The following is a 21,597-nucleotide window of genomic DNA, read 5'->3' on the forward strand; positions in this document are numbered from 1 at the left end:
CCCACAGTAAGACTCAAACTTAGAAGGGGAATCTAATTTGCACTCTACTTGGACTAAGGACTCTGAGTCCAACAAGGATTCTGTCATAACTCAACCTAAAATGATCCAAATTACAAAATAAGAGGAGATCTAGACTCTTGGAAGTGGACTGTCACTAAGTAAATCTCTCTCTAATTGGGACTCCTACCTTAACTGGAACTATAAAATCACTTGACAAAAACAAAGCCAAACTAAAAAGCAGAAGCAGTTTTGGGATCCTGCTAACAATCTGGACCCAACAAAAGGAATCCATCTTTAATTAGGACTCCTAGCTAGACTAGGGCTCTTTCATAACTCAACAAACAAGGACTCAAATAGCAAAGTAAATATAGATTTGAACTCCTGAAAATATGTCTTATCTAATTAAACTCTCTAGGACTCCATAAAGGAAGGCAAAGTGACCAATTTGCCCCTGGCCAGATCCGGCTTTCCTGGAGGGGCCACAGGGAAAGGGCTTCTCTCAGGGATCTACATCTGGTTACATTAGTACATCCCAGACTTCACATTACGGTGGTGACCCATATCCCAAGGATTGGTTACTTTCATTATGTTGATGATGCCACATACATGGAGGTGGTGTCCCATTATCTTCGACGCTTTGCAGCTTCCATATTGTGAGATGACTATGTGTTACAGAGTGAGCATTTGGTTCAATAGGCATCTAGTGGGTTCAAGTCAGCCAGATGCAGCAGCTTTTACTAGACTAAATCTCCTTCTTATGATTGATTATGTTTTGTGGAGTTGTGAACTTGTACCTTCTTCATTGCAATTTTCAGTGTTCTCTTGCATAATATCCATGTTTACATTTGTCAATACATGTTCTAGACATCTAGTTTTGTCTGCACACAGTCAGATATGTGCAAATCATGAACATTACTTTGTATCAGGTTTTAGTCAAGAATACTATTTCCTTTGTGTTTATTGGTCTCAAATTAGGCCATACACCAAAATCAGACTCAAAAAACACCTAAACCCACTGAAACATCCTGCCTAAACATGGTACAAAGTTGTGCCAGGTTCGCCAAGATTTCGGTATCTCATCCAGATAGCAAGATGATACCAGTTTTGAAAATAAACTATGCATTTTTTCTTTTGGTATTTTGAAATATTGACTCTTATCCTAGTTGAGAAATATTAGTGTTTGTACCAAATCAAAATAGTTCTTTCCTCTCTTGAGTTCTGGAGGCCTCTCAGCTGGGACTTTATTAACCAAAGTGGCTGAAACAAACTAGCACGAGAGTGAAATTTTGTGGTTAATACCACTGGGTGCTGGAGCCCTCTCTCATTTGTTTTCCTTCTACTGTTGCTAGGGTTTGAAATAGATGAGCTTTTTTTCGTGCTTGAGGGACACCTGTGGGAACCATCCCATGATTATCTGAGTCCGATACCACTTTTATGGTGAGTTTGATTAGTATGGATGTCTGACAAGCTCTGCTATTTTTTGGTGACAACATAGGCCTGCCTTCAGTTCCTTGACATAATAGAGGATTATCATTGCCTAATATAAACTATGCTTGCTTCTTCTTCTTCTTCTTCTTCTTCTTTTTCTTTCTTTTTCTTTTTCTTTTTCTTTTCTTTTCTTTTCTTTTCTTTTTTTTTTTTTTTTTTTGGGGGGGGGGGGGGGGGGATTTTGAAATGCTGGCTAGTATCCTAGTTGAGAAATAGTGTTTGACCAAATCAAAATAGTTCTTTCCTCTCTTGAGTTCTGGAGGCCTCTCAGCTAGGACTTTATTAACCAAAGTGGCTGAAACAAACTAGCAGGAGAGTGAAGTTTTGTGGTTAATACCACTGGGTACTGGAGCCCTCTCTCAATCGTTTTCCTCCTACTGTTGCTAGGGTTGGAAATAGATGAGCTTTTTTTTTTCTTTTTCGTGCTTGATGGGACTTCTGTGGGAACCATCCCATGATTTTCTGAGTTCGATTCCACTTTTATGGTGAATTTGATTAGTATGGATATCCTGTGTGTTTTTGGTGACAAGATAGCCCTGCCTTCAGTTTCTTGATATAACAGAGGATTATCTTTGACTAATACAAAAGATAGGAATTAGGATACTGATTCTTGAATTATTACAGTTCAATTGAAAGGGTATTCAAAATATTGTCTGAAATTTTAGCTAGCACAACTACCGAACTGAAACAAGTGTATGAGATGATAATGATAACAGATAGTACTACTCATATCCTACAGTGTCTACTCTAACATTTGGTTATGTTGTGCGTTGACTGCTGCTGCATTGCTATTCTGAAATGACCATATGGCTTGTTCTTCAAGTATGTGACCCTATTTGTGTCTCAGGCCTCCTTTTGTCTTTGTCTCAGTTTCAAAATTTCTTCACCTGGCTGACAAAATGCATAAAGCTATTAATGTCAGAGCTGAAGCTGCTAATGACAGAGCCAAGTGATCAACTTCCACCATTTAATAGGTTTGGTGTCAAATTCTTGTCTTGTAAAACTACTTGCAGATTGTTTTTACTTAAAGCATTTGTAATTTTGGTTCTGGGTTTTCCAGCGAACTTGTGGTCATATTCTTGAAGTTTCTTTATGACCAAGATCCTGTCAGGCAATTGTTGGAACCATCTGAAGTAGATCACAGTATTGACATTGATATGTAAGTTTAATTTTTCAATTCATTCTTTGACTCAAGCTATGAGCCATATATGTTTTATTCCTCAATTTCAGGGTTTGTTGATTAATTATACTTAGGTATCCATCCATATTCAGATTTTACACGTGGTTACCATTGTCTGTGTGGTTTAATCTATTCCAGTTCTGTATCAGGCTGATTCTATTGTGCTGCACCCGTGATACTTAAATAGTTAAATGTATGAAGTTTCTTTAGGCATAAAGAGCTTGCCCAAGGAAGAAAATTATAAGCCTTCCGTGTACCTACCAAACAATCTCCAGTTTATCCATGGCCTACATTACATTAAGATGCTTCACCAAGCTAGCCAGTTAGCGTGGCCTTCACTTCATGAATTCTGAAATTCATGTTTGAAAGTTTTGAATTGACTATATTGTACTAACCTCAAACACTACTTCAGGAGTCTGTATTTCTGCCGCGAAGTTTCATTTTGGTTGAAATCCAAGTTTAAGATGTACTTATATTTTAATTCAAATATTTGTTAAATTTTGTTTGTTTGAGGTATCATGTCACAACTTGAATCCATATGAGATGATGACAATTTCCATCAGCATATTCTCATACATAGTAGGATTGCAAAATTCCTTAATAATTAAAACAAAATTAAGAAAAAACAACATCCCACGTCATACATTCTAAACATATGTGGAGTGAGAGCACATGAAACACCGTGGAAGTCTCAATTAAGAGCATTTTCCAGAGACAATGTTACTGGTGGCTGAGCTAATACCCTTCCCGAAAGTACTGTCAAATTTCTGTTTAAATTCCTCACTGGAATTCCTCATTTGCATCAATACCCAAATAACATGATTATCTGGACTAAGATAAACTATAAACAAAAAAAGCATCAGTGCTTTCCTTGTCCAAAATCCTTAATCATGAAAAATGTCATCATCTGTATAAAGTCAATTCGAATTAGGTGAGCTTGCATCCAGTGCAGTCCAACATCTATGTATAGTTAATGTATAAGCATTAGTCATTTCTCTGACTAATCAGCATTTACTTTGGTCATTTCTCTGACTCAATTAATTCACTGTCATTTTAATCCGTTTTGTGTATACAAGAACAACTGTCTTGTTAAATCACTTTTCACATCTATATATTCACTTACATTCAGGGGAGACACAACTCCATATAAGGTGTGCTCAACCTCCTAAATGAGGACTCTACATTATGTATGGTATGCTGAACTCAACAAGAGGATCTAATGCCTTGCAAGATGCTCGCTACTCATTACACCTTAACAGTCTGTTATTTCATTATATGAGCATCCAAAAATCCAGCATCATTCAAGATACGCTTAACGCAGAGGCTTCACTCTTATATATGGGAATATTTAAACCATTCAAGTTACACTCAAACTTGTTACATAGTCTTTCATTTCGTTAACATCGTTACCTTTCATTTCTGTAACATTTTTATATAATTTCTCATTACTTAATATAAATCATCAACTCACCATTCCCTTTACAGTTTAATCATACATGATCATTCATTCACATAATTCACTATCAATGTAAGTGTCACAATCCAGGAACTCTGTAACAATCCAAGGAACTGAGAAGAACAAAGAGACAGAAGAAGGAGAAGAAGAGAGGTATTGCAAGCACTAGAGGAAGCCTGGGTCTAGGTTGAATGAATCCTAATTGCTGATATATAATATTATGAGACTAGTAAAACTCAGGTTTTGCTCCTGATTTTTCTAAGGCAGTATTAGAAAATATAACATATGAAAAGTCCCTAAAACTAGAGCTGGAAAACATGACCAAGGTACCCCTGATCGCTGAATGGACTGGTAAGTCCAGCCAACTGCAAGTTTTCAGCACTCCCCATCAAGCTGGAGCATGCAAGTGAACCATGCTCAGCTTGGTAAAATTAGTGAGAAAATTAGGATCAAACAGCACCTTGGTAAGCATATCAACCAATGGCTCTGAAGGAGACACAAAGGGAGTGATGATGAACTTCTTCATCACCTCACCTTTGACAAATTGGCAATCCAATTCCATATGTTTGGTTTGTTCACGGAACATAGGATTGCTTGCAACATATATAGAAGCTTGATTGTCACAGAACGTCTTCATTGGAGGATCTACAGGAAACCCCAACTCAAGAATTAGTGACTTCAGCAACATAAGTTCAGCAGCTGTATGGGCCATGGCTCTGTATTCGGCTTCAGCACTAGACCTCGTGATGCTACTTTGCTTTTTACTCCACCACATAACCATGTTACAACCAACAAAGGTACAATATCCTATAGTAGATCATCAATCACTCGTAGATCCTGCCCAATCTGCATCGTAGAAACTACTAGATCCATATGCCTGTTGTGATGATAAATCAGCCTCTTTCCTGGAGAACCCTTAAGATACCGAAGCACACAAACTGCAACATCCCAACGAACTTTCCTAGGAGATTGCATATACTGACTCAGAACTCCCACAACAAAGGTGATATCAGGTCTTGTAACAATGAGATAAATCAGCTTCCCAATCATACTCCTACAATGATGAACATGATCTAATAGCTGACCATCATGCACCATTCCACCCCCAAACTTTTGGTGAGGATAAAATGGGATATCCACTAGTTTTGAAGCAAGCATTGTAGTGTTAGTTAGAAGGTCCAATAGATACTTACATTGAAATAGGCTAATTACTTTCTTGTTGCAAAAAACCTCAATCCCAAGAAAGTAGTGAAGGTCCCCTAGGTCCTTCGTTTGGAAATGTGTCTATGGCATAGCCTTCACCTCTTTAATGCCAGCTTTGTTATTTTCAGAAATAATTATATCATCCACGTACACCACCATAATGACAACCCTATCCCCTTGACAAAGGACAGTATAAAGTGATCCGAGTCTATACTGGTGAAATCCTCAAGTGGTCACAGTGGAACTGAATTTCTTAGACCATGCTTTTGGTGATTGTTTGAGCCCATACTGGCTCTATGTTGTTTAGCCAACTCAATGGGTGGTCAACAATATTATCCCTCACAAACTAGGGAGTAGGGACAACAAGGCACCTAGGTGTATCCACATGGTATCCAGCCAAGTGTTGCTTGAACCTCATTTTGCCTCCAATGAGGGATCTGCTACAGTAGTTACAACGGATTGTTTTTCGCTGTGGATCCATAGGGAAAAAATTTACCTTGCTTGAAGAACACCTTCAAATACCCTTGATTGAAGAACTCCTTGCAGGTGAAACTCTGGCAAGATCCTGGCCAAAAATCAGGCAAAAAGTGATGGAGGAAGCTGCTGTCAAGAGAGGAGATTGAGAGCACCAGGATCAAGTCGAGACCAGATAGGAATCTCATCTTGAGTTGACCAAGACTCAGTAAATGGGGGGTAAACTCAATCGAGATCCTTGGTTGAACCGAGATTTTGGTCAAGTTGGGTAGTTTTTGGGTCTCGCACATGAACTCAACTCGACGTGGTGAAAAACCTAGATCTTGGCGATGAGATATCGTGAGTTCTCGTACTGTGAAGGATTCCATCTTCTTGAACTATCAAGATATTCTCCAGACTAGGAGTCAAATGAGGTAGCGACTTTCCAAATAGAACCATGCCAAAGAAGCCTAGAATAGGCTCCATCAATCTAGATACACTTAATTTTATTTTTTTCAGCAGGCTTCCTGATAAGATTAATGATACCTGAGATGTCAATATTCTTTAAGCTTGTTAAGTCAGGTCCACTCCCAAGAGACCCTACCGCCCCTCCCCAAAAATTTATTTGGTCCATTTCCTTATAGATGTGTGCCATGTGTTTCAACATCACATCAAACGAGCGATTGATGTGACTTATAAATGGATTTCAACCATTTGATGTGATGTTGGGACACATGTCACACATCTACAAGGAAATGACCTGATATGAGTTTGCCCCCCCCCCCCCCCCAAAAAAAAAAAACCAAATTCTTTTTTCTCCATCATTTCTTATCAATCCTCCTATAGAAGGCAACCACAAGCACAATTGTCACGGCGATGAGGCGATTTTTTTTTTTTTTTTTTTGGGTAGCAAATGAACCTTCTATTCTAAAAAAGATGAAACAGTAATGAAAAAAATTGGTTTTTCAGCAAACAAGGTCCTAGGTAGAGATCATTAGGCTTCAACATGCTATTTTTTAAATTGGAATAGGGTACTAATTATGGATCATTTCTAATTGCCAATTGATTATCTGCCTTCAATTTGGCATCATTGATTTGGTTTTAAAAAAAAATATTCAAAAAGGCGGTTGTCTTGGGGTCTCAGACACCGAGGCGACCGCCTTATGACCTAACAATAAGGCGAAGGTCGTCTTACGACCCTAGAGGGCACCCGGACGCCTAGGCAACGCCTTAACAACTATGACCACAAGCTGTCTAATGGAGTGAAGAAACAGACCGTTCTGAAGGAAGGCATAGATAGAGAACCCCATCTTTATGATGCAAGTGTGGGGCAACCAAATATAGCTGACCATTAAATTTGAAAAATCTGAAGCACCAATTTTATCAAATTGAGGAAATTGGCATAGGAGAGATGAGTCCAAAAATATATGCCATAAGAGAGATGTGGGCAATTATTACTTTGGTCAGATGTGAACTTCACTTATTCCACGTTTGTTGGACTTGGAAAATATCCCCCAATGCTAAGATGGCTAGAGATTAACACACTAATAAAGTCCTTTGGGATTGAAGTTTGCAGATGGTTGGTAATCTCATGTCACTGTGCTGCATTGGTTTTTACTTAGTAAACTGTTTAATTTGTTTCAGCTAAGGATTTTGAGATGATACATAGAACATACTGATATCTATTATAGGGTGTGCTATGGCCAATAAAGTATACACTTTCATGGTTTCTTGTTAATCTGTAACCATGATGGACGATATTGTTTTGCAGGGATACAATGCAAAGACTGAAGGAGTTGGTTCAATTTGGAGGATTTTCGGATACCAATTTCTTGCAAAGAACATTAGCAAAGGAATTTGAGCAGATGGAGTTTTGGTAATCTTTCTTGCACTCTCCTTCTTCTATCCTCCTGCCCTGTAAGATGAGAAGGGCATCCTTTGGTATGTGAATACATATCTGTGCAGTTTTATTTCTTATAATGAAGCTGATAATTAAAAGGATTTATGGGGCAAAATTTTCTAGTTGATAGGTAGTTATTTTCTCTTTTCTCGTTCTTCTGTAAGCTGATAACTTGCTAATACGCTAATTTTAACATACAAGGAGTTCAGGAACAAGATTAATTTGGTAAGATAAGATACTTGGAGCTAAATCTTATGCTTATATATGTGTTCCTGCTGTCTTTCTTCTCTCTTTTACAAAATGACTGTGACTTGTTTTATGTGATGTACCGAATTTGTTATAGATTTACAACTTTGCTAAAGGAAAAATATTTCTTATATAGGAATGGTTTTGTCTATCTTGTCCTTCAATATTGCTTTTTCTGTAACAATCTCAGTATCTCCAGAATGAAGCAGGTAATGAAGTCCTCGGAAATTGGAAAGATTTAATGGAAATATGAGCATATAACATTATCGTTTGTCTCCTTGATTTTGTAATCTTTTATTATAATCATTTTGTGGTTCATATGTTGAAGTGGTACAGTCTAGTGTACTTGCTATGTATTGCAAATGTGCTATAATGTTAAGTTAGAAAGAAGATATCTTATATTCTTTGTTATGAACTTATCCAAGTGCATACTATGGGAGAGAATGTGATCCATTTAATACTGTAGAATCATATTATGCAGCCATTGAATTCTGAATTCCGTTTTTCATGTTCAATGATTTCAGTTTTAAGGAGGCATTCCAAATGCCCTTCACTACCATTTCCAAAAAGATATACTGCGAGGATTTGTTGCCCCTCTGTCCTCTTCCACCATCATCAACATCTGTGTCTTTGAACATCCCAGCCTCAATATCTTACTACAAGGTACTTAGTCATATGCGCCTTGTTCCCTAATGCAGAAATCCTAGTTAAATCAAATATGACAATTTGTTCAATTTGTGCATGCTTTAATATTTCTGTGGTTCACTGTTCTGGTTTGTTGGGTTCATCCTGTTCTAATGATTCCCTTGTTTATATGTGTGCTTGTTTACAAGTTAGAAATGGCACATTGTAGCTCAAGTCATACTGATGTGTGTATTAGTTTTATTTATTTGATTTATAGTTTTTTGTCTGAACTTAGACGGTTCACTTTGTTGTAGGATGTCTTGCCTGAGACCTCAACTTGTGCATCATACGAACGACTTATGGACTACATATGTTTTAGAATTCCTGATCACTCGTTCTTTGATATGTCGAATTGTGTAGCCATAACAAGGGGTTTTTCATATGGCTCTCCTGGTACAATGAAAGGTTGTACTTCCTTGGAGGCAGCATTGCTACATGTTCCAGATGGTTACCACTGTGTTGATGTGTCTCTGTACAAAGTATTGATTCTGGAAACCCACATGCATTCCATCTTTTTCTATGTTTTCCATATCTTACAGATTAACTACATTGGAACAGGAAAACCAAATTATTCTATTACTAAATGAAACCACTGCCAATTCTAAAAGCCCTGAAAATGCACAAATCATGATGTTTCAAGCAAGTTGCCTTCCATTTGTCTCTGTTTCGGCCTCATCTAATGCAAATCACTGGAAACTGAATGAATTGAAGGTATTATTGGAAATCTCTTTTTTTCCTTTTCATCTTTTATACTTTTGTACTTTTTTTTTTTTTAATATATTCATTATTACATGGCAGATGCCATCTAACTGCATGTAGTTCTGGACTTAGTATGGTTCCTCTGAATTTCTTGCAAACTTGCCTCGGACCATGTTTCCGGCAAGCTGTTAACAAGACCTGTCTTGCTGCTGCTTTTGCTTCAAATATATTGTAAAAGCCATTTGCCCTATGGCAATTTTAGCCAGTTGACCCAGCTCCACTTGCCCAGTCCAGAAACTGATCTAATCTTGTGAACAAGACAGGTGACTGGGTTTTTAAAGTATCGACTGATATGGTATGATACAAGCTGATATGTATTGGTCAGTCAATATTGAAGCAATACGTATATTCTATTGAAAATTGCATGTCTTGGTTTGTATTGTGTTATACCATGATTACCATCCGATACTTATTGATACCATATAATATAAACTGATAGGTACTGGTATGATGACACATTTGTTTAAGGTTCTATGATAATATTGGCACCTGTCGACCGATAAGGCTCAATACAGAGTGATGAATCTCAACACATGCTGATACAACTGGATACAGACTGATGTGGTTGATACCAACTAATGCATGTTAATATGCCTATAAGGGCACATAGGACTATCAAATTATGGTTTTGATTGTCTGTTTGTTTTTATTATTCTTATTATTATTTTTTGTAATAAGTAGTTTTGTATTACTATTTTTTGTATTTTTTTATTACTGTAAAACTCAACCAAGATGCTGGTTATTGTTAGAATTTCAGCAACTGTAATCAACCTATGACTGAAAGGAAATTCAGAAAGAAGAAGAAGATTGAAGAAGAACAATAGAAGAATGGAGAGAGGTTGCATGTATATTTGGCTCTCCCCTGGTACTTTATTTATAATGTAAAATCAAGTCTTAGTTTAGGAAAGTTTCCTAAACAGAGTTATAGCAAAAAGGAAAATTATATATTGCCTTGAATCTCTCAAATGGCCAAATCTACTAAAAAGGAAACTATCATGGGGAGATTACTTGTCAACCAAGCAATAAGAAAATTAGAAAGTAACTAAAATAGAGCATAAAGAAAATAAAAATGCTGATTTTCCAAAACTTGTGCACCAAGACTGCTTCTCCAAAGTAGAAACCTATGCAACTTGTGCATCAAGGTTGCTGTAATTCTCAACACTCCCCCTCAAGTTGGAGTATACAAAAAGAAAACTCCAGCTTGAACAATAATAATAAACTTGAAAGGTAGCACCGATCTTGAACATGTAGCAATAGCAGACACTAATGGTACTTCACTTAGACGATAATCAATAGCAACCTAAGTAAACAATCTTTATATCGAATGAACCATCCAACAATGAGAGTAATAGGCACTGCTCAAGATGAACCCTATCCATAAGTATAGTCAAAGGCACTATCCAAATAATGCCAGTTGTAGGGAGGAATCTCCACACATGAAGATAAAATTTGAGCCAAAAGTTGCATATCATAGGTAGGTAAGGTGTAACTCTAATGCCCGCATAGGTAAGTTAGGTGTAGCTCCAATGTCCGCACAGGTAGGCAAAATGCAGCTCCAATGTCCATATAAGTCCTTCGTAAGAAGGCAAGTAGTAGGTAAGGTATTGGTAGATAAAAGGCAATACTGGTTACTAAGGACAAAATAGGTAGGTAAAGGCAATATTGGTTACTGTGGACCAAGTAGGCAAGCAAAAGGTAGTATAGGTTATTGCGTGCCAAGTAGGTAAAGTAGTATGGGTTAATACGGACTAAGTAGGTTGATGAAGGTAGTATAGTCCAAATAGGTTACGTATGTGTTACTACAGACTAAGTAGGTAGATGAAGGTAGTATAGTCCAAATAGGTTACTACAAACCAAGTAGGTAGAAAAAAGGCAGTATGGGTTATTGCAGATCAAGTAGGTAGATAAAGGTAGCATGGTAACTACAAACCAAGTGGGTAGACAAAAGGCTCCAATCTCCCCCTCACGTGTAGCATCACACATGGACGAATAATAACAACCAATAATGTGAGCCAGCAGCATCGGTAGGCAACAACTATAGTTGTTTATGATAAATAGGACTGCAATAGCCTCGGTAACCATTAAGGTATACTTTAGAACCCAATAATGTAAGTCAGCAGCATAGCAAATCAAACTAGCAAAACAAGTTATTAGATGAAGGTAGTATAAGTTATTACAGACCAAGTAGGTTAGACAAAAGGCTTCAATCTAGAAAAAGAAGAATAGAAGAAGACTGAAGAAGAATAGAAGGGAGAGAGCTTGCATGTATATTTGGCTGTCCTCTGGTACTTTATTTATAATGTAAAATCAAGTATTAGTTTAGAAAATTTTCTTAAACTGAATTATAGCAAAAAGAAAAATTACATATTACATCGAATCTCCCAAATCTACTGTAAAGGAATCTATCATAGGGAGATTACTTGTCAACCAAGCAATAAGAAAATTAGAAAGTAACCAAAATATAAATAACTAAAATAGAAAATAACCAAAATAGTAACCCTGATTTTTCAAAACTTGTGCACCAAGACTACTTCTCCAAAATAGAAACTTGTGCACCAAGGCTGCTGCAATTCAACAGTTATATTTTTACATTTACTAGGAATTTTGAAATTAACAATGCATTCTGCAGGATACATATGATATCCTTGGAACACTCTTGACTGCATAAACAGAAAGCAGTAGCAAGGAGAAAGATAAACAATTTAAAATTCAATTCCCACAGCTTAGGAAACAAATCCTTGAACAACAGACAATTTATCAAACCATTCAAGAAACGTAATCTTATAACTCTCTTCTTACTCTCCCTCTGGTATGTGCAGAATACTCAGGATAACAAATGGGAAAGTTCAGTTAATCCTACACAACTGAACCCTCAAACCTTCGGATAATCAAGAAGCAGGTCCTTCAGACTTGCTGCTTGAATCAGGTACAGCTGAGGGTCGAACATAGATATGTGCTTTCTTAAGAATCTCTACCACAACCCAATGTTTACGTTTGCTCAATGGCCTGGAAGGGTCCAACCTAACCCCGTCGCCAAATGTTCCATTGAATGTTTCATTATGAGCCATGAGCTTGCTGGTTCTTTTGACATAACGATTGAATACCTTGTGATGGAACAGTTGATCAACCACCACTGCCACTGACTTCTGCATCTTGTTTGAGACAACAGTCCCTAGAACTGGCTTCATTGTTTGCCAACCTCTGTTTCAGCTTGCAAACCAAACTCTAGATTTAAACCAAAACTACCATCAACAGAAGCAGTTATTAGAAGATTAGTACAATGGGTGAATCATTACAAATGAAGGAAGGAATTCCTAAGAATCCTCCTAATGAGGGGAGGGAAGGAAGCATATCTCAAGGACATACCCTCCCAACCATTATCCCAAACATCCAAACCTGAATTCCCATTACACTCTGTACAGAATCCGAAATTCAGCATCCATACTAATCATGTCCATTAGCTCCAAAGGAAACTCTCTAGGGTTCTAGATAAATTATATATCGACTATTTGGAATCTAGTCATAAAATCAGCTCGTTGATTTGCTCTTTCTACTCTTGCAGGATTTCATGTCGCAACATGATGAAATGTTGTGATATTTTCTATTACATTTCTTGTAACTTTGAATCTTCCATGGCCCTTGGCAAATGGCAACTTCCTCGTAGAATATCCACTGTCACCTTGGAATCTGACCGAATAGATACTTCCAGCAACCTCTCTCTACAGTCTACACAGTGGAGTACTCCTCTGTTAATAGCTTCCATTTCCATTGCCAAATAAGCAAAGCCTCCTTCCCATTACCTGTAGAAGCCTTCATTGGGATGCCATTCTCCTCTCTAACTAGTCATCCATGTGATGAAACTGTGTATTCCAGTCTTCAATCCCAATGCTATCTAATCATATTAGCAATAGGTCTAAACCATGAACAGGTCATAGGGGTCTTTGTCATGTATTTCACTATCCTTCATTTTTCAGCTAGAAAGAGATCAACTTAATCTTGTTTTCCTGACGGGCTTATTCCCTCATATCTTGCTTCAACTTCATCAACTATTGCTGCCATCATCTGTTCTCTAGTTTTATTTCTGAAGATTCTGAAGTTCCTTTCTCTGCACAAATGATAAATATTAGCACAGAAAGCCAACTTTTTGATGATTCTGACATTTTCTACTTTCTTTTGTCAATCCTCAAACCCAATTGGCAGCTGCTAAAGCATTACACTGAGGACTTCCATCATTGATTAATTTGAATAAGATGCTCTTCTAGACAATAGCACCCAACATACAGTTGAAGAAAATATGCTCACAAGTCTCTATTCCTGCCTAACAAAATGAGCAATTTTATTGCATTGACGTTGCTATTTTTGTCAGCTCTGCTCTTGCTGATAAGGCATTCCTTAAACATCTCCAAGCTGTAAATGAATGTTTTTGGACTGTTTATGCTGAACCATACAGCTGACCACCAGTTAACATTAGTTGAAATAGGATGCTAAGATGGATAAGTGGCAAAACTAAGAAGGATAAGATAAGGAATGATCATATTAGAATTGATCTAGGAGTAGCTTCGATAGGTTACCTGCTATGAGAAAGTCATTTGAGGTGGCACGGCTATGTTCAACGGAGGCCTATAATTGCCCCCGTACAGAGAAGTGATTTAATCTAGATTGAAGGAATTAGAAGAGCTAGGGGCAGACTTATGATAACCTTAAGAGAAATGGTGAGAAACCATATGCATTGCTTAGGGTATAACCTTAAACAAAGCTGATTGGAAGGCAAGAATCCACGTAGCCAACCCCATTCAATTGGGACAAAGGTTGGTGGTGGTGTGTTGTTGTTGCAATTCACCGGTGTTTCATGACCCCTGCCAATTATGGTTTTGTTTTTGAGAATAAAGATGGATATTTCATAGGCAAAGTCATGATTTTGATCTCTCTCTATTTTTGTGAGTATTTTTTAGTCCTTATTTTATTTTTATAACTAAAAGACGATAGATTTAGACAACGCCCAGTTCCCGATGCATCAAACTTGATCATTGGCATGGATTTATACTCAGATCAATGAATGTCTTGTCTTGTAATACATTCTCCATTTTGGTGTTTATGCGTTATGCATATAATTTATTATTTATTAATAAAGTCATCCTTTTGATTCCATACCGATGCCAATACATTGTATCTACAATACATACTTCTCTTAAGGTCATCCTTTCAATACCATACCCGTTGCCAATACCTCATTCCTTGCTTGGTATGTAAATCCACCCTTTTTGCTGATTATCTGGCAACTCAACAATGTCATCCTAAATCTATCCTCCAAGGACCCCTGGCTGTAGACCTGAAAACTTGAAATTTGCAAATCACAACTTTTATTGGTAACTTTCATCCTTTGAGTGATAGATTGTGCATGGTAAAGAAAGAATATAGATATGGCAGCTATCTGATTAACTCATCTTATCCTCCTATTTTTCCCATTTTTTCTTTACAGATGTGTATATGCAGATATATTGTTTTGTATTGTGAGTGTACTTCTTTATCGGATTGAACTGTTTAATTTCCTTCCTCATTGCTCTATGTTTTTTAATGGTTCTCTTCCTCCCCCTTGAGATGAATTGGTGGCTGCTTACAAATCTTCTTTACATCTAGGAATGTGTTGTGAACTTGGACATTGAGAATGAAAAAATTCGTTGCATTCCTCACTTTGTAACTGCACCATTGGCTGTCAGTGGTGAGCATTTCTTTCCTCTGAACCGGTTCTTTAAGAGATTTTTCTATCCAGACTTTAATCTATTATTTAGTTATCTTCAAATTTCAGCTAACATTGAGGAGTTTGCATGAGGTTTGATTCCTTTTTTTCCCCCTTCTGTTTGTCATAAAGTTTGATTTAGATAAACCAAAGGTATATGATATTGTAAATTTAAAATATTGAAATCCCTTGAATGTAAAATAAGAAACTAAGAAATACAAGTACACTCCACCTTTTTAATAGGCATCATGAAATTTAATTGGGCTTACATGGCGCAGTCTTGATGGCTGCAACAAAAATTCAGGTTATAAGCGTATTTTGGCCATAAAAACGATTTTATTTCTTTTTTATTAAACCTCAGGGGGACCAACTAAAAATTACCCTTATTTTATTTGGGGCAAATAGCATACTAAAAATTATATAATTCTACTTATCTACTTTGCTAAATAAATATTACAGAATCATACAAATGCAAGATATTTATTAAAAATAAAAAATAAAAAAAATAATCAGACCCCATTTATCTTGTTATCACATCAATATAGCATATTAATATATTCATCTCTAAGAAATTTAACTAGTCAGCTAATTTTATTTTATTTGTGCAATAACTTTCTGTATTCAATAAAACAGAAAACCCGCTTTCCGACAATTTATAGTGAAGGAGTTATGTTCGATCAAACCTTAGCTAGTTTACACAAACACTGTCAATATCTTTAAATGAAAATACTATTTTAGAATAGAAACAAACAAATATTAGTTGCATTTCTTGTTTTCAGTAATGTTTTTTCAGATTAAGATGTATGAAATTTTTAGATTTGATAAAAACCACACTACTTGAAACTAACTTCAACATTTCACCTACTGGTGGAAGTCCAGTTTTGATGTTGACTTGGGGTAATTTTTCCCCCCTTTTGGAATTTTATTTTTTATATAGTTTCGTTGCAATTAACTTTGGAGATACTTTCTTAGAAATGAATAATGTCTTCAGTAATGATATTAGGCATAAATAAGAGACAATAGGGGATTCTACTTTAATTAAAACTAGGGCAGGGTATCTTACAGTTAGCAGTCATCTAGGCCCCAGCAAGAATTCTGGGTGCCTAGGTGCCTTTTGGTGTTGCCTTGGTTTTCTTATTTATTTTATTTTTCTGCCTGCCAAGTGCCAAGCACCACCAACCTTGGATCCTTGTCACCATGAAACTACGATTTTGGTTCATGTACGACTTCAGGAGAGCCTACTTGGCCTTCCAATATAGATATTTGGCATCTGAAACTAATGGTGGCAGTTCAGATTGAAGTGATAAAATGGTCTTCAAAAAATTGGCTGTGAAGACCATCAAACTGAAGTGGTAAATTGTACTGTTACAATAGCAAACAAGAGAACCAGCAAAGAGGAGGTGGCAGGAGAGTTGCACAGAATGCTTAACCTATCCTCCACTGCATGAGTTGTATCTATAATAAAAGAGAGTATGTTTAGGGAATATAATCTTCTTAAACTCATTGCAACTCAATGGGGAAAGTAAATAGACTGAAACTGGAAAGTAAACTAAGCCTAAAGTGAACAACTTCTAGTACATGAAACAAGTTCAAAAAGTTAACATGCATGACCCATGTATACCCCACGGTACACATGGGTCACGTACCCACAGCTGTGGGAACAAGTACTTTCAGTAAAAAGATTAGAACTCTGATAAAAGAATGCACAAATCTTTGGCTCACAGTTACAGTCTGTAACTGAGTTTTTCTCAGCAGGGCTTGGATGTAGGCTATGTAGGTTCAAGATTTTGTTTTCTAGTCAACATCTTCAGGAATAAATTTGGATGGTTGCTGTTATTTAGAAACAGAATGCTGCGGTGACTGATTACAGATAATGCAGACAATTAGGAGACAGCAAAATTGAGCAGAGTGTGTACTGGGTATGATTTTCTGATTTGGCAAAAATACATGAGGGTTTATGGGCAGCAGTTTTAGGGATGAATTTTGGGATAATGAAAGAATCTGTCAGCTGGGGCTTTAATGGAGAAGCAGAAGCACTTGGTGGGTTGTCAAATGGATCCAAAAAGGATCATGGAAGACCTACCCTGAGCACTCTTAAGTTTTAGCTACCTCAGTGGAAATCGTAATCTAATCATTCTTCCTTGCTGGAGCATCTAAAGGTCCCTGTTCCACTTGCAAGTGCCACCTCAAATGAGCTTCTTGCAGTTTATCATGTTTCAAACAACAACAACAACAACAATAAGCCTTGTCCCAACTAAATGGGGTTGGCTACATGGATTCTTGCCCTCCAATCAATTCTGTTCGAGGCCATGCTAGATACAAGGCCTAAGCTATATTTATCCTGTTTATCATGTTTCAAAGTTGCTCCTAATTTAGTTCTAACTGTTCCATTCCTTTTAGGGCATGTTTGGTTACATAAGTCTAGAGATTTGAAATCTATAGATTTCAAATCTATGGAGTTATAATTTATAAAATTAGATGTTTGGTTGTGGAATGAAATTTGTGGATTCATCCTAAACAACTATTTGATCGACATGATTTTTGTGAATGTGCAAATGTATAGCTTTTTTGAAATCTCTGGATTTCACCCCTTACCCATAAATCTACAGATTCATGTTTTTAGTGTAAAAAGGTGAATCTCTAGATTTCATGAATCTAGAGATTTTTACAACCAAACGGGTATAATTCTCTGATTCATGAATCCAGAGATTTGTAACCAAATAGGCCCTGAACCAATCTTTGTGGTTTTTCCGCTTGCTTATTTCAATGTTCCTCATCTCAGCTACAACTAATTGTGAACAAATGCAAAGATAAACCTCCCTCCAACTGATGGAGCATGGTAAGACAGAAAGAACAGGTATAAGTTCTGAGAATAGACCTACGATCTTCTTTAACTGTCGACGTTAAATGCCTGCCATTTTCCTTCATCATTTTCTTGAATTCTCCACTTGAGTTTTCATCATAGAGTGCCAAGCCTTTCAAGACCCAGAATTGAAACTTGTAGCCTTAGCCTTATATTAAAGATTTAAATGGGTGGGGGACTATTACATATACCACCAGGGAGAGTTGAACCCGTGACCTTTTCGCTAAGAGGTATTAGTCTTTGCCAACTGAGCAACTCTTTGATGGTAAGATCCAGAAAATTTGGGTGGCTAGATAAGATGGTCTCATTGGAATAGTGAAGATGCTGAGCAACAGCTTTGTGGAGCTAAAAGCTGTGATGTTTTTACTATAAAAAGCCGGAAGCTCATAGAAAATATTCCTTAAGTGGTCTGATAACATTGTTATTGCAGGGTGACATGGTTTTGTCTTGTGAAGGTTGCTTTTGTTTCTGCTGGTGCTAACAGACTGCTGTACCTTGCTTAGCTTATCTAAGAAAAAGGAAAGAGTCCTAGTAGATCTTGCTAGAATTAATTCAGTGAACCTCAGTGATTTCAGGTCATGTTAGCAACTGTTCATCGATGGCAATTGTTGCCAAAAATTTGGGATTTTATTAATTTAAAGCGAAATTTCTTTCAGTTTGATGATCTGTTTTCTTTCAAGTGAGCAATATTTCAGCCAGGCTAATTAGTAATATCTTGTGGCCTAAACTAGGGATAACCGTGTTGCTGAAATCTTATCATCCACGCCCAACCATCTTCCCTAGAGAAAACGAGTGTGTAAATATGGATAATGTGGATATGTTAACCAAATTTATTGCTCAAATGTGAAAAGAGTCCAGCTTTATTATATTTCTTGCATCTCTTTTTGTCAAATTCAGGGTGACCCATAATTAATTTAGTCACACATTTTAGCCAATTCAACCGAAAATAAAAACCAATACCTGTTAGTCAAAGAGGCAAATTCTAGAAGAAATTTCTGTAGCACCATAGTGGTGGCCTTTCATTTGCTGCTGCTAGGTTTCAAATGAATCTAGATATCTGTCCATACAGGTGTAGCATTTAATGTGTAAAATGGTGATAAATCCACTGAAAAGACATTTTTAGTTATAATCCATAACTCAAAATGATTTTTGTGAGGGAAGCAGGTGAACATTTTGACACCATTTAGGCTAATCAAATAACATCAAGGGATGTAATTCCTTTTCAGTTCATGTACGGTGAAGAAAATTTTCACCATCCAGAATGTCCCGAGGTCTGTTTCTGGGTCTGAATGCGCCTGGATTGTTGTCATTTGGCGTTCACCGCTCTCAAGTAGGCATTGACATTCAGAATTTCATGCTCCTTGAAATGATTGGTTCTGGGCCAAAGTTTTTTGGAGGTCCTGTTGTTCTTTCGAAGCATTTTTGTGGGCAGGGGCATCCCCCCCCCCCCCCTCAAGTAGCATTTTCTCATATTTATTTATAAATAGTCTCTCAAATTTTAGGGGGTGGTAAAAAAAATATTCTAGGGCTGTTTGCTGTTTCTTCATCTTTAAAATGAAGCATCATCTAACCTCAGCCGTGGACATAGCTTTCAAGTGAACCATGTAAATTTCATCTTTGGCGTGCATGTTTTTAGCCATTTTTACTGCTTCATTGTGCAAATTTGCTAACAAACAGTAGGTAATAGTCCTTAAGGAATCAAAATGGCACGGTAGCTTGAGCTAACCTTAGAATTAAGTGATTGTTTCCCAGATGTTTTAGTTGTTTATTACTTTTCACAGCTTCAAGAGGCGTGGCATGTGTATTTGCTGCTCGGAAACGTGCTTTGGTTTATATTCTGGATGAAGATGAAGATGAAACATCAGATGCGGAATCACCATCATTTTCGGGCATGTGACCCAGTAAATGTTGCAACGGTCCTGCAAGTAGTGTAGTCTCTTGAAGACCTACTGCTGCCTTCGTAATGATTCAGTGGTCCAGCAAGTATTGATGATTTGATGCTTCGTGCAGCCAACTGTTCATGTACTAGTTATCTAAAGTGAGACATAATAGCAGGAGCACATCTTTAGGAAAAGCTGAAGGTTGAAGCTCCGTATCTAGAGACTTTTTTTGTTTCATGTAATTATTGTATTAGGTGTTTTGTTAATTATTTATCTAGAGAGAGAAAGGGGAGCGAGAGAGAGTTGTATTCACGATCCTTCTAGGCCTTCTTGTGTAGTTCAGTTATTTGCTTCCCGTAGAACAGCAATGTCTTTGTGACCATTACTGCACCTGATCCACGAAGCACGATGACCAAGGCTTTGTTATATCTGAGAAAATCATTGATATCTCGAAAACCAAGTTATCTCAGATAGATGTCAGTGGAACATTTAAGTATAAAAACGCTAGTTTCACATAAGCTCTATCTGAAATTGCTTCTGTCTAGCGCATTAAATGCAATGCTCAGAACAGTCCAGCACACTGTTGGATCAAGATCTGAAATTTCAGTCACTCATTGCCTCTCTTGGTTTAAAACAACAGACGGTCAAGATTTCAATCCAATGGGTGCAGGACTGTTAATACGCAGGACAGAGGCAAGGTCACGTTCTATCTACCTAAAACAGGTAAGGGGAAGCAAATCCGGATCATCACCCACCAAGAGAGCACGACGGTTTTACCACCACAAATCTTGTGGGACCCACAGATAAAAAAATAATAAAAGAAAAAAAACACCCCAACCCGGGCCCAAGGGGGAGGCCCCGCGGGGGGGGGCGCAACCAGCAAGGCGGAGAGTGGCCCGGTGATCATGGCTGCCGGTGTAATAGGCTGATGTGGAAAGCCTACTCTTATGGAGTTTTCTATTCAGTTCTCGCTGCAAAACAAAGAAGCGTCTCCTTGAGAGAGGGATGTGGCCGCCAGTAAAAACACCGCAACGGCGCCGAATACGTGGTTAGGAATTGGAAAAATTCGTCCCAAAAAATTAGAAGGCAAAGCGGAGAGGGGACGGTTTCCCCCCGTTCAGTTTTAGAAAAGGATTGTCGCGCCCCACGGCGCGGGCCGGCGCCGGCCCTAAATTAATCATATTGAGGAGATGTTTCCTCAAGTGCACTGTATTATTAAAAGAAAAATCATTAAATGTCAATTTTGAACCTAATATTGCGTTTAGTTGACATGACTTCTTAGAATATGTTATTTTTTATTTTTAAGAATCACGGTTTTTCAATTAGAAATCGATTGATTTTAAAAAATCTAATGCTTAAACGTGTCCGTTATGCCCTTTTCTACTAAAAAATCAGGATTATCTGGAGATTTGAAATTCGACAAATAAATTATAAATATTAAACTTGGAAAAAGAATTTATAAATAAAAATTAAGAAATGAATTTTAAATTTTTGGAAAAATATATTTAGAAAAACAAAAAAAAGTAAATAAAGAGAAATTTTCTCTCTCCATGCATTCATTGTCTATTTACTCTAATTGACTATATAAGTCTACTTACTCTTACTCCCGACTCAACAATTGTTTTACCGATAATTTCTTTATCTAAACAAGTGAACTGATATATACATTTTTATAATAAACCAATGCTTTATATTAATTAAGGTGGTGGATACAAATATTAGTAGGGTCAATTACATTTAGTGCATTG

At 37.1% G+C, this 21,597-nt stretch overlaps 1 protein-coding gene across 1 annotated transcript in view; it reads left to right on the forward strand.

Moving 5' to 3' along the window:
- Positions 1-20,611, forward strand: part of APC4 (Transducin/WD40 repeat-like superfamily protein) — a 108,598-nt gene extending 87,987 nt beyond the window's left edge. Inside the window, exons 14-21 of the mRNA XM_089165174.1 lie at positions 2,359-2,462; positions 2,549-2,647; positions 7,552-7,656; positions 8,451-8,589; positions 8,865-9,089; positions 9,169-9,321; positions 15,007-15,088; positions 19,751-20,611. Of these exons, the coding sequence (XP_089021300.1) occupies positions 2,359-2,462; positions 2,549-2,647; positions 7,552-7,656; positions 8,451-8,589; positions 8,865-9,089; positions 9,169-9,321; positions 15,007-15,088; positions 19,751-19,866 (1,023 nt within the window). The 3' untranslated portion in view covers positions 19,867-20,611. The remainder of the gene's footprint in view (positions 1-2,358; positions 2,463-2,548; positions 2,648-7,551; positions 7,657-8,450; positions 8,590-8,864; positions 9,090-9,168; positions 9,322-15,006; positions 15,089-19,750) is intronic.
- Positions 20,612-21,597: the final 986 nt, after the last annotated feature.

This window comes from Hakea prostrata, chromosome 8 (assembly GCF_041222555.1).
Source record: "Hakea prostrata isolate BN-2017 chromosome 8, UWA_Hpros_2, whole genome shotgun sequence".
Taxonomy (NCBI): domain Eukaryota; kingdom Viridiplantae; phylum Streptophyta; class Magnoliopsida; order Proteales; family Proteaceae; genus Hakea; species Hakea prostrata.